General features: G+C 30.8%; 1 protein-coding gene across 1 annotated transcript in view; it reads left to right on the top strand.

The window, feature by feature from the left end:
- The window catches only part of LOC130895944 (ataxin-2-like protein), a 56,761-nt gene extending 42,421 nt beyond the window's left edge, over positions 1–14,340 (top strand). The window contains exons 10-11 of the mRNA XM_057803607.1: positions 1,901–2,193; positions 3,867–14,340. Coding sequence (XP_057659590.1) covers positions 1,901–2,193; positions 3,867–4,031 — 458 coding nt within the window. The 3' untranslated portion in view covers positions 4,032–14,340. The remainder of the gene's footprint in view (positions 1–1,900; positions 2,194–3,866) is intronic.
- The last annotated feature ends 2,624 nt before the right edge of the window (positions 14,341–16,964 follow it).

Here is a 16,964-nt window from a genome sequence, read left to right as displayed (position 1 = left end):
AGTCAAAGGACAAAAAATCATAATATAAACTAAACAACCTATCGATACTTATAATATTATTTTGTTACTTTTTAAACTCCTTATTATATTGGAAGTTTCTATAATACACTTTTGATGTTAGGATATGATTTTTTTGAATATGATTGAATCAATTAGGATTTCAAAAAAAAAACAACTAGTCTACTTCAAAATGATGGTTATTTTGTATTGTTTTTTATGGTGTTACGAGGACTACTAGATTCTTATTAGATCTGTTTGAATGAAATCAATATGATCCTAATAATTATCAAACATGAATGAGTACTTTTTAAGGTTACTAAGTGGTAATCCATTCGCCGCTGAAAATAGAAGGACAAACTTCTAATTTAAGGTGCAGTTAACCCCTTTTCATTAAATGAAAAGAGCTTCAGTCAAAATCCTGCTAATTTTCCACCAGTTTCCGATATACTTGCTTTTCAGTCTTTATTTACCGCTTATCAACGTGTGTAACGCTGTTTAGTCGAAAAAAAACATTTCCGGTAGGAAAATATGCGCTTCTTTAAATAGCAACTCTTTAAGAAGAATACAACAAATAACTTCACAAACTTACGGCAAAACTATTTGTTTACCCCCTGGCGGCCATTTTTAAAATGGGCATCAGCTGATTTTGACAATTCGTTGGATTGCTCAATAAGCTAGTGCAAAAATCCTTATAAATAAAAACACAAATAATTTGTACTTTATCGAAGCTACATATTCATTTAATTATAAATTACGCTCGTCGTCGTATAAACTGCGAAGTGTGTTGTGACTCTCTTTGATATAATGCTAATTTCACATTGATAAAAAAATATGAATTAACTAGCGGAACCGACTGTTAAATGATATCCATCTTCTCCTTCCCAAAATAACAACGGATACTGCAATGCATCATAAGAACGATGACTGTTTTGAATTATTTGCACGGTATTGTCTCTGCGTTGTATACATTGACATTAGTTGTCAAGTATTCTTCTTCTGCTTTGTTCAGTCGATGGTTATGGACCATTTGCGCATTATGAGAAGACGTGGCATTTTTTGTGGAAATAAAATACCATGAAAAATACACAACAACCAATGTAGGTAACTTCTAAAAGTGAAAGTTTACAGGGCTCAACAAATATTGTAATTATAGTTTCACTTCTTAGTTTTGTATATTCACTATTTCCAGTACAGAATAATTCAAAATGAGAGATAATTTTGAAATTGTATCTCTAAAGTCTATAAATTACAAAAAAAAATTTGTAGGTTAGGAAAATTTTATGAAGAATTACGTAAAATATGTAATTCGAAACATTAACAAATTTCAAAATAAATAGTTTTGAGTAATATCCGTAAGAAGAAAGTAATGGATGTACCAAAAAGTAACAAATGTGTTCAGCCGAACTGTCCTTTATGTATCTTCAATCAGATATGTATCGTATAGAGTAGCATAGCAGTATGAATGTTTAGACACTATAAACCATACACATGAAGTCTATAGTCTCCATAGTTTAGACTATATTTATGCTAACTTAGAATCTGATCTTAGCGCCATCTACCAGGCGCAACTGAAACTCAAATAACTTTTGAATATCTGACATCGATTCAGCCGTTTAGAAAGATTTCAATTACAAACACATGTACAGAAGATTATATATATAAAGTTTGGGGCTATGTGAAACGATATTAATATTTATTTACCGCATATTTACATTGAGCGCAACACTGCTTAGTAGAAAAAAAACCAAAAAAGCTTCTTTAGGCAGCAACTCTTTGTAAAGCAATTTTGCAATGGAAATATTTAGGTCTAAATTCCAGCAAATAACTACACAAACCACACAGGAACGCTATTGTAATATTTTTTAAAAGTTTTGTATATAAACCAAAAATTCTATTGTAGTACCGATGAGAACAGACATGGCACAGCAAATGCAGGTAGCAGCTGCTACTGGTCAGCCGCTACTAGCTCCAGCTCCAATCCAACAGTTCATGTATCCACCAGCAATGAATCAGGCTTACCAACCAATGCACATGACACTCAGAACTTATGAGCCTTCTCCACAAATTCAGTATATGCCTCCCAATCCACATCCATCACAGACACCATCTCCGGCTCAGCCTCCACAATATAATCCAGCTCAAGGCCCTCAAGCGCCACCTCAGCAGTGTCAAGCAGCACCACCACCACCGCAGGTAATGAAAATATTTTATCATATCATTATTATTTAATCCCAATACTGATACATTACGCAACTAGTGTAGAAAATATGATATTTCATGCGAGTGTGACTAAACCAAGGGTGAAACTAATATAATCTAACTCAGTGAGTTATTAATCCAATAATTTCAATAATTTTAAGGATCATCCATATATTTTCATAGAGTTTACATCGTTTCAATAGTTATGGTACTGTGTTTTTATAGCGTTGATCAAGTACCACACGTTCACATAACATCACAGCGAATACTTAGTTTCCCAAGTGAGAAAAATTCAATTATTTTGAGTGTACTCTACAGAACCCCACTCTGGCCAAGCCATCCCTGTACCAGTTGGCATTTATTTTACCTAAAAGCCTTTATTTTGAACGACCGCCTACGTCTATTCATTTAGTCTAAATGTGCAAGATCCAGTAGGGCTTCAAAGACCCGGCATTTATTTATTCCTTTAAATTGGAACGTACATTTGTTTGAGCGCATATAAACGTATTTCATGTATGCTTATTTCACAATACTGGTTGTTTACCATTAATACAGATGTTTATATTGACTTCTCAGGACTCCATTTATAGCAAATAAGTCTACTTTGAAAGGATAAATAATGACTGTTATTTAGGTTGCGTATTAGATTAGTCCTAGATGTATGTATGTAAAAAAGACCTTTGAAAATATTGTAATTCTGACAATCTTTTGCTAATCCTTAACCGTATGACTGACTGGACATATTGACCTATCTTATTTTTTTCCATGTTTTCTTTCCATTTCATAAAATTCCTATGTATACAAATCGTATTTTTTTAAATTTTGATGGTAACAATACAATAAGTTTTAGTCGCCATCTGGCAGAAAAGAATCTACAATAATTCATCTTCACATGAAAATTTCATTATAATTAACTGATTAGAATAGAAAATATTCATAACTAAATTTTATTGAATTCTAATATATATACACCTAATATCGTTGATTGGTAATGGCTCCAGGATATCATTTCATACTAGTAAATAAGTTGGTATTTTTGAAGCCGTTGGTGATATTCATACTGAACACACTGTTTATACTACCACTACACCAAATCTCTCAATTACACTGCCTTACGCGAGTATTGATAACCAAGTTATCGTCTTCCAAGAATGAAGGTAAACTAAACCTATTAAATTGACAACCTATTTTATACTAAATTCTCCCATCAATGAACCCTCTCCCGCGAAAAATAATTCCGGCAGAAAATCCTCCTTGCCGGGAATCTATATACATATTCCTAAACTATTAAACTATAAAGTGGGCTGTAAGAACAGTTTGAAGAGAGAGTTCATTGATGTCTTTGGGTTCATTTCATACTAGTGAAAAAAAAACTAGTGTGGTTTTTACTTGTATGAAATATCCCATTATCCGCATGTGTTGTACATTATAAACTGACAACCTATATGAGATATTTAATATTTTACCCTAGCGCGAAAAGTGGTCTATTATATTACAATATTGTCAAATTAACACTAGTGCAAAATGCAACACTGTCTGTGCTTATACTAGTTCGAATGACGAAATATAAGTATTTTCTGTAGGTCGTTAAAAACATATTTATTATCCAATTAATTTTTATTTGTATTGTTTAAGAATTAATATGTACTTTTTTTTTAAATTTTCAGAGTCATCATCAATTTCCATTAATGTATCCGATCATACCAGCACAGCCACATATGATGCAAAGCATGCAATATTTGCAGCAAGCCCCTCCGCCTCCTCAACCACCTATGCAAGTATTGATGCATCAACATCACGGACAAGGAAACCCACATGGACCTAATCCTTAGCGCTAGCGGTGGTTGTTGTCGTAGGTAAATTTCAAAATATTAGTATAGGCGCTATCTCGGTGCATGTATGTTTTGTCTTCGTCCTAAATTTGTTTATTTAATATCTTAAGGTACTGATCAATTGCATTGTTATTGGCATAAAAAAAGGGGGATGAAACGACTGTCTCAAACGTTGTAAGGAGACTATACATTTATTGGTACAAAGAAAACTGCAGAGGGTAGGTTAATAGAAAACAAAAGAGAAAATAAAATGACTGAACTAAAATTTTTTATCTATTTTAGCGATTGAAGTATTATTAATGAACCACTTTCGCAAAACTTTGTCGCATTGTTATGAAATGAGTTGAGGTACTCCAAAAACATTGTGATGAAAAGAAAAAAAAAGTAAAAAAAGGTATCCTTGCACGTTTGGGACAAAATAAACGATAACAAGAGAGAAGATTGGCAGCACACACTAGTCAAGTATAATAAAGGAATATGGCATAAAACAAAAATTATCATATAAGATAAAATAAAAGGTTCGAGCAATACCTAGAAACACGAATGTTTTGTTATATAATTTATACGAATATTAATGGTGGCGAGTATAAATAGTTAATGGAACCACATTTATTTATTGCTACCAAGTAATGGCAGCATTCGAAATCATATATAAATTAAATCAAAAATAACTAAAAAGCAAACTTGATTATTAAAAAGGAATATATTAATCATACATCAAGAATAACAAATTGAAATTAAGGAGAAATTCTTTGACATATTTTACTTACTGAAAACAAATGAAATACTTTACAAGTTACGAATATACGGGAGATGTTCAGAAATTTGATTTGTGAAATAAAAAAGACAGTACTGCTACAGTAAAAAAAATCACTGTGCACAAAACTCTGCATTTGTCGACGTAGCTCCTGTGCTTTTCTAGGCATATTTTTGTAAATCTTCTTCGTAAAATGGCTGTGCATTGAAACATGTTCATTGTTGTACCTCGAAGGAGGTTGATCAAATAAACCAATCTGAAGCCTTGTAGGAGTCATTTTGTCAATTTGTAGTGTCTGGTCGGGTATTGTTGTGAATGAACAAACTACGCATTGTGTGAGTTTTCCCTACTTTCTTTACTAATACACCTTGTATACATCTCTTCTGATTGGAAGTTTAAGCAAGCCTACAATACTATGAATTTTGAGGAAGTATACCAAAAATTCTGCAGAGGTGATGTTTTTCAGTACCGCAAATTACTTTCTCTATCTTTTAATTCTCCCATGAATGATTATTATACTGTATATTTGTTATACTTCAATAAATTAGTGTAAATTGTATTTTAAAGCAAAACTCCCTTGTTTATATCATACAATAAAATTTGGATTTATTGTATGAAGAGATCAGTGTCTATGGGAAATAAGATATTAAGTGAATAATTTTAGGGCACAGTCACACATACACCTAGTCGGGGCGTCTAAACTAAATCTACATTATCAAATTTTTAAATTCTGGTGGGTTAAAATCATGATAATGTTAAAAGTTGGCGTTGTTATTATAAAATTAACACCAAAATTACTAGGCAGGAAATTTGAAACATGTTTCTATATTTCTGTAATGTACACTTTTGAAATCTGATATATATTATTAACAATGTCGATAACGTAGTGTTTCTATTTTCAGTCTATTATTTACCTTACACTGAAATTCTGAAGTATATGAATAAAAGCAAGTACTGATTAATTCTGGTATTGGAAAACTTGAAATATGTAAACTTTTTTACTGATTGGAATCATATAAGTGGATATATTGTTATCCAACTCATTTGCTTTTGAACTATTTTCAAAACTTGATTATATTATATTATAATATTATTTATATTATATTATAATACATTATAATACGATTATCAAATTGTATATAAACGTCTTATGGGTCAAGACAATTACTTGGAATGTATAAATTTATGCTCAAAAAATTTACTAATAATTTTGGAATTTTGAGAAATTCCTTTTTGGCCAACTAAGCTAAGCTCCATTGCTTTGTATTACCGAAAAAAAAAAACAATAATTGTGTTGTGATACCATCACAATATGTGGTAGACTCAAGAAGAAAATTAATTCTATCAGTTTTCCACGAAAAGCTGACAGTCTCAGAATATATTTTTTAATATTTGCTACACATTTCGGCTCATTTTTTGGTTAAATGAAGATTACAAAATGATGAGAGTAATGTTTGAACAAAACCAACTCCAATTAAACCACAAACATTTCTGATTTTTAAATCTTGTTCTATTTAAAAATACACTCCCATAAGATATTTATTCTCAAAATATTTTCAAAGTAATCATAATACTCAAATATTAGTATTGACATTTTAAAAAATACAATTTTTGTTGGAAATAATATACAAACATTATTTTCATCCCAATTTATAATTCATTTTATAATAAATGATCATTTTGCTTGAGCTGTTCATATGTTGTAAGTTCTCTTTCATGTCGGTATTACATTATACTCAATACTAATTCAGAATATATACACAGTTCTTCAATGCATGTGCAGAAATTCGGGAGTTTATATTCCTTATGATATATTGATAGATCCTTCCTGTAAAACAATTTCTTTGTCTCGCCCCTTTCCGATATATCGCCTTTTAAAATTGATGAAAATTAAGTAAGGGACTAACCACTAAGCTCCTCGCGTGAGTAAACTAGTATTTTCACACTCTGAAAGACTTACACTATTACGCTGACTGTGGCCATCTTCTAAGGTCTCCGCGATAACAGAATTAAGGCTCATTGCAATACACAGACAGTGATAATACTACATAAACAATATGCAGTAGACAGATAAAGTGACAAAAACAAAAAAATATGCTTATAATGGTTTTTAGAAAGTTAGGTGAGGGACTTTTTTGTCAAATATTTATCAAAACAATAAAAACCTTTTGTTTATTTAAGCAATCAGTTAGGGAACTATGATACAACCAAACATAAAACCAAAAAATATCTAAAATTAGTTCAAATTACGAGATGACTCTAATTTTATGCCCGAAATTGTAATTGTATTAAATTGGTACAATTTATATATTATTTTTTGTCTCTAGAGTACACAGATGAATTAAATTATTAATTATATTTGTTCTAAGAGTATTTCCCAATTTACTAGTTAGTTTTAAACTCATTTCTACTAACTTAACCAGATAGAGTAAAACTATTTCTCTAGACCTCATCCAGTTTGTTTTTATTATACCTAAAACATTTATCTGAATATATGTATATGGAATATATTTGTATAGTCTAATCAAGACAACAACAGGACTATACATAAATCACCACTTATGTTTTTTATAGATTCCGTCAATATTTTTTTAACTAATAAGACTACTTAAAAACAAACAAAAAACCAAATTGATAGAATTTGAATTGTTTTCTAATTGAGTGATTTAAAGGGGTGTAAGACACTTTATTCTTTATTCATAACTTTGATATAGTGTAGCTCGCTTTGCTCAATCGTGAGTTTGATGTCAGAGAAATGTAGTAATAGATTTCAAAAGAAAAAATCATCACTATGACTGAAATGAAAGGATAATATTCTTTATATAACAATTTTTATGAGAATTTCAAACTAATAATACATATTCGGATTTTCATTCTAGTTTTTACAAAAAAATATTTGTTGTATTGTATTTACCTTGTATTTCCTTTTCCAAAGATGTTTTTTATAATGATGATAATACAAAAACAATGATATATTTTGGTTAGAAAACTTTTTCGATATATTCCAAATTTTAGAGTTTTGCTCCCGCTCTTCTAGACAGTGTAATTTTTACAAAAATATTTGAATAAAAATATGTTAGTCTTCAAATCAGTAATTTTTTATTAGGTGGAATAAATTTCATCATCTAAATCCTCTTATTTCAGTATGATTGAGGTTCACCAATACTACACTAGTTAATCATATTGTGTTGTGAATTTTTAATTTGCATTATTAATCGTTGATAACATTTATGTCTTGTTGAAATCAATTTTTGTTATTGTCATTGGATATATATTGTTTTTATAAAATACTAAACTACTTATATATTTATAATTTCTAGTAACCAATTTTTTCGAACTATATAGTTTCTTATGTTGGTAACTTGTATAAGTCTTGCACAGTTATACCATTATTAATATTTTTAGATAATATTAAAAAATGAACTCAAGTTTAATAATAACACTAGGCAACAGAAAAATTATCAATTTTATTCTCTGGATAACATTAGTCTACAAGCAGTGCTAGTTCCAATTTTCCTTGGTAGCGCTTTTCAATTGTGGTGTGATCTTGATGAAAGCGCTCTCCATGCTCGTCACTTAAAGCGACAATATTTTCCGGAAAATCTTTAGGTGGGAATGTAAAAAGTTTATTTTCAAGGAAATATTACATCCCAATTCATGATCATTGAGCATTTTTTAAGAAGTCAGAATATTGAGATCTGTAGTTAACAAAAAAGTTTTCAGTAAATTTGACAATCGCCATCCAATCTTCTCTTGTTTTTTTCATTCAAGGTGTCGGATCTTTGCCTAATTTTTTGATGTCGGGTTCGACAAATACACAGAAGGAAATTTTTGTTTTAAAAATTTGAAACCAGATCCATCTTTGTTTATGGTTTTCACTAAATTTAGCACTAATTTGATGTACAAAGGTAATATCATTTTTCTAAGGTTAACTAAAGGATCATTTTTCAAATTTTTTGCCCAGAAATGTAGACCGTTCTTGGCGGCCATATTGATCTTACATATGTTCATTTCTTTCTCGGTTCCACCCGCATAAAAAGCAATAGTATTTCATGTATCCAATTTTTATTTCTAAAACCAAAGCAAAAATTTTCAAATTTGCACATATCACTCATTTTGTTTGCTGTATTCTATCAATTTTAACACTACTCTTATAATGTATGTTTCTCTTAAATGAGCTCCGTAAACTAAAGGTGGTGATGGAAATTTATTTTTGTTATCGAGCAATATAGCCTCTAGACTCGACTTTAAGCATTAAATAAAGAGTCTCATTAAGCCCTCAATGTCAATACAGTTCATTCAGTTGTTCTCTTTAGAAAAAAAAATTAACATATGAACTGTGACGTTTACGGTACACGGTAACTTTTAACTCCCGTCTAGCAGATTCCACTGTTGCAGTCTTGAACTTAACTCTTCAGCTTTTTCTTTGGGCAAATCCAAATATCTTATGAGATAATTAGGCTTCAATTGGTTTATCAAATGCGGTGCTTGATGAATGACAGGAGTTGTAATTCTGTTTCAATTTCTTCGTTTTCAGAACTGCTTGAACTTTCCTCAACACCATAAATTGGAGAAGGCACAGAAACTTTTATCGAATGGAGGAATGTTTTTGATACAAAAGACACCTCCGCGTAGTTTAATGATTGCTGCGAGTTTCTCGAAAAGCGGTTGATATTGGTGAAGCAAAAATAATAGCCACTCATGTGATTGGTAGATCTACGCCATATCCTGATTTACCAAAAGGCATTGCTGAATATTGTGCATTAAACCAACCTAGCAAATTTCTGTGATACGAGATACAGAAGATATGTGGCACCTAATATTTATTCTGGTTACGATAATCCAGGTTGAAATATGCACGAGAGCACTTATTAATTAAAAAAATCTTTTTTGGTATCCAGGTGTATATTAACCGCAAATGTAACAAAATAGTCGGGAGAATTAACACATTAGCGTGACATTTCACATGATTCAGCTGTCAAATAACTTCCAAAGGTGACTTTGCAAAAATAATTGATGAAAACTCTGAGCTATTTACAGATTATAACGGAAAAGTGACAATTTGAAAAAATTATGAAACGATTTTAGACGTAAATGACAAAAACTGATATTTTTTGTGTTAACTTTTGAGACGCTACCAATAAAATGCACAACAGATTTGGTTTGAGTAACTTTGAAGGTTGCCTAGTATAAATGATATCTTGAAGAAATCTCATTAAGTAGAAGAATTAGAATATTAGATTTATAATTTATAAAATAAATTACATGATATAAATATCTTGAAAATTTTAACCGGCTTAGCTAACCTTATTCTGGTTGTGATTAATAATTCTATAGTGACTGAGACTAGAGGCTTTCTAAATTTAAAAATTCACTTTTTCACCAAAAATTAGTTGTTTTGTTCCTCTTTAATTTGATATATGTTAAAATAATTCAATAAAGGCTCTATTAAAAGTTTTGATTATTGATTGTTTTTCTTTTTGACAATTTGCACTATTAAAAATTCATATTTAATAACAACAATGTAAAATTGTGGAGTTGTATTATCGCTATTTTTTATATTACTTCTTTATCTTTTTCATAGTGGCAAATTCTTATAACAACGCCAATTATTCAACAATATATTATGTTTATTCAAAAATATTGTTATTTTTTGTTATCATTTAATTTTTATGAACTGTTATTTTTCTATAATTAGAAAAAAATTATATTTAATAACATCAAAAATTACAACTCATGTTATCTGTCTGTAGGTTATCATATTCTTGATAATTTTTATCATATATTCTGGGTGACTCAAACAGACAGATCGTAGCATTTTTTCACTATACCTAGAATATTTGGTAAAAATTATAAACCTAAAAATGGAAAAACGGACATTTTCAGGTTTAATCTCTTTTAAAAGGTTTGCCGTTTTTAATAATGAAATCATTACAAACTATTTTCGGTGGTTTATCATTCCATATTTTTTTAATATTTTTTTTTTCTGCAAGATAGCCACTATTGTTTTGTTTCCACATCTTTATATCACCACAAATACTCATTCAGAAATCTATATGCATCATGTAAAATCGAACCCATAATATACTTTGCTTTAATCTCAGAAAATTTGTTATTTTGACATAAAGGACCTCGGCAAAAAATCAAGTACGTATAGACGTTCGTAAAAAGAAATTATTGATTACATCAACGCTTGATCTTATTAAAATTCAAGCATTCGTTACAAAAACAACCATATTCCTTTGTCTTATAGAAAATCAAAGGAAAACGTATTATTCCAACTTGGAAAAATAAACAAGCGCTAACAAACGAAATTTCCGGTATGTGCATCATTTGTTTTGTATCACGCTTGTATTTGTAGAAACTTGAATAAACTCTATTCTATTGTTTTAAACAAGGGCCATTTTTGCGTTAGAGAAATGATTATGAATTATGAAACAAAATAAATTATTATTAACTGGAGTACAAATATATGGATATTAAAAGAATTAGTAACATTATAATTACCTTGTGACTATATAGAAAATTATGATAAATAGACTTTATTCTCTTTGATCTTGAGAACAACATTTGTTTTGCTAAAATGCAGCTCTTGAGTCAATAAGGTGTGAAAGCCCTTGTTATACCAAAATATATGATTACGAACTTTGATGTTATCATAAGAAACGCCTCAATTAAGAGACAGAAACAATATAAATTGACATCAAATATGAAATTAGAACATAGAAAAATCTCTACACGCAAATTCTCAATTTTATTCTTTTAACCAAATGGTATTACGCAGAATATTAAATATTATACATATACTGTTTTATCAGAAACGCTTCAATTAAGGGACATATCGACGGTTAAAGGGCAATATTTTTTATTAAATTTTACAGAATAGCCGAAAAAGTGCTATTTTTTACGTTTTTTATTTATTTTGCAACTGGGGCATGTGAAATTGCTTTCTTGACGACATTTAGAATATTATTAGTTTTTATTTCATATTATATATATAGTGCTCTTCATACGAGGTATTGCGTCAGATATGAAAAGCAATACGAGGTACTGCATTGATAAAATAGGGTAAGTGTAAGGAGAAAAATTGTCATTTTTTGAATTGTAAATTTTAATCAAAAAATGGTAACTTGAAAGCATGAAACAACAAAAAAGCTAAACTTAATTAAACAAAATACTGTTTCATAGTAACTCTTATGAAAAAACAGAAAGCTAAACTTATAGAAGATTGTCTACAATTTATTTATACTGCAGGCTCTCATAATACGACGAGTCTTTAGGAATAACCGCGTAATCTCGTTAAGGCGACCAAACTTTTTTTTCGAAATTTTTTGTAGTCTATTCTATAAACTTATTTAAATTTTGATTCAATTTAAATTTATCTTCAAATTAATTTCTCCCTTGGCAGGATAAAAATCTGGTAATAAAAGCCCTATTTTAATTGAATTCGCGACGGAATTAGAATAAATCAAAGTGTTTATTCGATAAGGTGCAATATAAAGGTACCTCTGTAACGATAATATTAATAATTGAATATGTACTTACCTCAAAAACGTCCAAAACCTTAAAACACCACTCTCAACGCAACTCTTATGGAAAACAACAATGTCGGATAGGAGAAACGAGCTTTTTTAGTTGTCGTCGGTAGATGGCGGTAGCTGAATTGAAATTATCGTCACACACGAGGTACTGCACTTTAGCCGTCGATATGCATCGATTAATATTTATGAAATAATTATTAGCAGGCGAAAATGTGGAAAAATCACTGCAGGAAAAATATTCATGATGGAAAATCAATATTTAATCACTGCATTTTGTAATTAAGAACATGAATGTCTTTCAAAAAAATTGTCAAGTATATTTTGCTGTAGTAAAACATCTATAATGTCAGTATAAAATCTCCCAAATTTGCCTTACAACTATTTACGTCTTTTGGTTCTAGAAACATCTTGCTGAAACTTATAAGTACAATCTTATTGCTTATTGAAAAATTCGAACTTATCATACTTGCATAGTATTCAAAAGTTGTTCAATACATCAGAAATAAAGCATTTAGAACTTACATGCAGAATATCTAAATTTTTGTTGAAAATTAGAGTAGAACGTTTCATTCCTTCGCACATTTCACGCAAAAATAGCTCAGTATCATGGTTCTAAAAAACTACAGGGTGAGCCAAATAAGACCTAACAATGTGTAACTCTTGTATGAACCAATTATTTTGATTGATACATAGATTTGTTTTTTGGGTCAAAGGTTAATCTAAATTTTCTAAAATCGCACCCGCCAAAAATTTCATGCAGTGGGTCATAGTTTGTCTAAGACAGTTGCATCATCTTATTGAAAATTCAAATAAGGATTTTGCTCCGGCATTGGTCGTAAAAAGTTTTCAATCATTGTTCTGAAAAAAGCTTTAGAAATCGCTTGAAGGATTGCATCTTCATCATCGAAAAAATATCAGTCATAATACTGCACAAAATATATCTTATGTGTGCAACTGATGTTCAGAGCCCCTAAAATCAACAGTTTTAGTTGTTAACATAACAATTTAATTGGAAATGCGTTCCATACGACATCGAAGCATCATTTAATATAGTCTTTGTTGGTCGTCTTTGTGTATCTGAACATCCAAGATTGAAATTCTACGCAATGACGTTCTGAAAAGGCCCAATTGGCTAGAACGATTACTACATGAAACTGTCATTTACAAAACTCAACCCCAGTGTCCATGTTGTCTGCAGTGTGAATATTTCAATGGGTACCTCTTCTAGGACGGTTGGCCACTAAACCTAGTTCTTAGAAATGACCGACCAAACTCCTATCATGAAGAATGTAGATGATATTGGATTAAGTTATTAACGATTTTTCGCTGCGTCATAACTATCGGTCGTTGATAACAATAGAATAACTCGATAATTTTAACGTTTTGTTCTATAAGGTTCTATAATAAATTTTCAACAAGAAAAAAATAATTATATCACGAAAAAGTTATTTAACATTGGTAATTTTTATTTGGCCCACCCAGTATAACGCCCGAGATGTAACAAAATCTTTTTTCATTAATAAAATTGGACCAAACAAGTGAGGAATAAATAAATTGATTCAAATTAAATATGAGTTACCCTCAATATGTATATAGATTAATGTCTAATATCTGTAAAGAAACTCGTCCACTCTACCATAGATACAGAAGACGGGTTTCACAGAATCGAATATTTTAAGTTAATACAAGTTTCTTAGGCAACGTATAAAATCTGTGAAATTATGAATAAATACAGTTCGAATATCGAAACGATATTTTTTACAAATATCAATATTATGTAAAACAAAACATCACTGAGAAAATTATATAGTAGTACAATATGGGTTCGAAATTAGTTTCATTATTATGCCTGTTAATTAGAAGTCTGGCAGCATAAAGGTGCTTCTTAGACACTAAAGGTGCCTTAATCTCATTTTTTCTTTCTATACATTCTTTGTAAAAAATTATTTGGCACCTCAAATTATTTCAACACATAGTTTGAATAATTGAAAAACATCGGTTTGAACAAAAATATTACATTTTATAACTACATAATTTGTAGTTTTTAAAAATAACACATTTTTATTCCGTAAAAAATATTATGTATTGTTTCAATGAAAACATTCGAAAAAACTCAAAATTTGTAAAAATGTTATTTTTTTTTGCAAATATACTCCGAAATTATTTGTAACATGAGTGTTTTTATTTATAATTCCTGTTCTGATTTAAAGTGATTGTTATGTATGTATAAACGTCAATATTGCACTTCTATTAAACTTGAGTGCTTCATTTTATCAAATAGCCAACGAAAACCAGGCATTAGTAGAGAGAATATGATGATGCTCTGGCAAAGCGAATGAATAACGTGTCAAGGTTCAAGGTCAATGACCAGCCAAAGTCAAAGGTCTACGACCAATTATGTCCAATATTAAGGTCCATGGCAATGATCGGTCAAAGTCAAATTGAAACTTGTAATTTTATGTCTGGAATTATTAGTGCAAATGAACGGTTAAAGTCCGTCCAGTTTTTATAGGTATGCTCTGATGATATATAAGTTTGGTGCAATACGCATGACTTAACTATATAAATAATCTATTACGAACACGAAGCTAACAATTGATGCTAGAACACAGGTAGGGAAAAGGAGAAACACATTATTTTTGTTTTTAGAAAGTTTCACTTAATTATTCACTTTCATCTTCACTACCGACTAAATACACTATCTCCATATTTTACAACCTGATAAAGCACGATACACGATCTAAAATATGTGTTTTATTTATTCAATTTATTTCTGGAACTTAAAACATTTTGTATATTTTAATTTGATGCTGATGGAACGTAATTTTCATATCGCCCATGATCAAGTAGTTACAGTCTGCTGGAACAAACCTTATGTCTTGGAATGGGAATGTTAAGAACAGGTCAACCGTTTAAACAAAATTTTAATATGTTGACACAGGTAGGATAAACCAGTTCACCACAAGAAGTCGAACATGCAGTGCACCGGATGCAAACTAATATTTGCCTGATCTTACAACTCAAAAGTACCATCTGCACTTTATGTGATTCGCCCACTCTAAAATATCTCTACGATAAACGTCACAGTTACAGATTCCTCTAAAAACTGTCGAAGCTCTAGGTTCCTGCTTAAAAAAGAACAATGACATATTTCTAACTATCTCGAAAATATATGACATTCTAAGCGACCATAACTCAAAATCAAAAATCTTATACAAAAATATTGACGAAATACACAGTCTCCACAACAAATAGTCTGAAAATGAAAAACAATCTCTATTCCAATTGGTTAAGGAAATAAAACAAGACATTTACAACTTAGGAACTAGTTTCATGGACAACCAGTGAGTCGAGGTTCCCGACTCACCAATGTTATCAAAAGAAATAGCTGATCTGAGACAAAGTATTAAGCAAATGACACTTATGCTGGAAAAGTTTGCTGCCAAGAATAAGAGAAATATTAGTAGTAGACAACAAACAATAAAGAAGACAATATCAATGCAGACCGACCAGACAAAAAACGAAAATACAATTGTTCCTTCATCTCCTGGAATTATCTCATCCCCACCTCATATAAACCCTACAAAGGAGGATTGGAATTACGTGGTAGTGTCTAACATTCCACGTCCATATACAGCAAATCAGCTTGCATACTATGTGAAAGAATGCTTCCCAATGCTGATAACTAGGGACAGTTTGCACTCCGATGTCAAAATTAGTGTAAAAAAAATTTACTTACAAGGATTTAAGTATGTGGCTGCTTGGTACCAAAATAGACAATGCCAACTCGCCTTTAAACCTAACGCGGCGAGGACCCAATACTGCGTCTACCAGTGAACATATAGAAATGGACAACCAACCCTCCAGCGTGTGCTTCTAAGGGCACACGAATACCAGCAAACGATAGTATCAGAGGGACTCCCTAGCGACGTGGATTCCTTGCATGAGTTAAATTATCGCTTCCACAACGCGTATGGTATTGGTGCAGCCGAAGTTGAAGCAGATCTTTCCGCCTTCATGTCTTTCTTTTCAACGGAGAAACGTCTACAATTTCACGAAATTAGGAAAAACCAGGTAAAAGTAAAAATTTTTAGTTAAGATGACGCGATCAAAGAAGCAAGCACTCTCTGACAGACTGAACGATAGCATGCTCGGCCTGTTTCTCATTAATATTCAATCCTTAAGTCACAAAACAGAGAAACTGTATCTTTTACTAGAGGAGCTCCATTTACCAGAGATTTTTGCCATCACTGAATATGGGTTAAATAATAATGAGTCTGTTCTTGTCAAAAACTATACCACAGTAGCCAGATTCAATAGAACTAATTTATCTCATGGGGGTACTATGATCATGTCCACAAACAACGACTTTTCCGAAATAACACATTTCAATGATATAATATCTGAGAAAGTATTCGAATTTCCCATCGTCTACAACAAGATTTACGACCTCTATATCGTTTGTATTTACAGAACTCATGACGCTGAGTTACATTTTACCGTCGTATCTCAAAATGAAGTTCCTCCTGTTTTGCGCTGAGATCAATTTCCAAAGAACTGATCTTATCCACTTGGAGAAATAATTCACGTAGAACGTATTATTATGCCTTTGGTGTTGTATGTGTTTTTTGAAAC

This window comes from Diorhabda carinulata, chromosome 6 (genome assembly GCF_026250575.1).
Source record: "Diorhabda carinulata isolate Delta chromosome 6, icDioCari1.1, whole genome shotgun sequence".
Taxonomy (NCBI): domain Eukaryota; kingdom Metazoa; phylum Arthropoda; class Insecta; order Coleoptera; family Chrysomelidae; genus Diorhabda; species Diorhabda carinulata.
The sequence above is the reverse complement of the archived record's forward strand: the minus strand, read 5'-3'. Positions and strand labels throughout refer to the sequence as shown.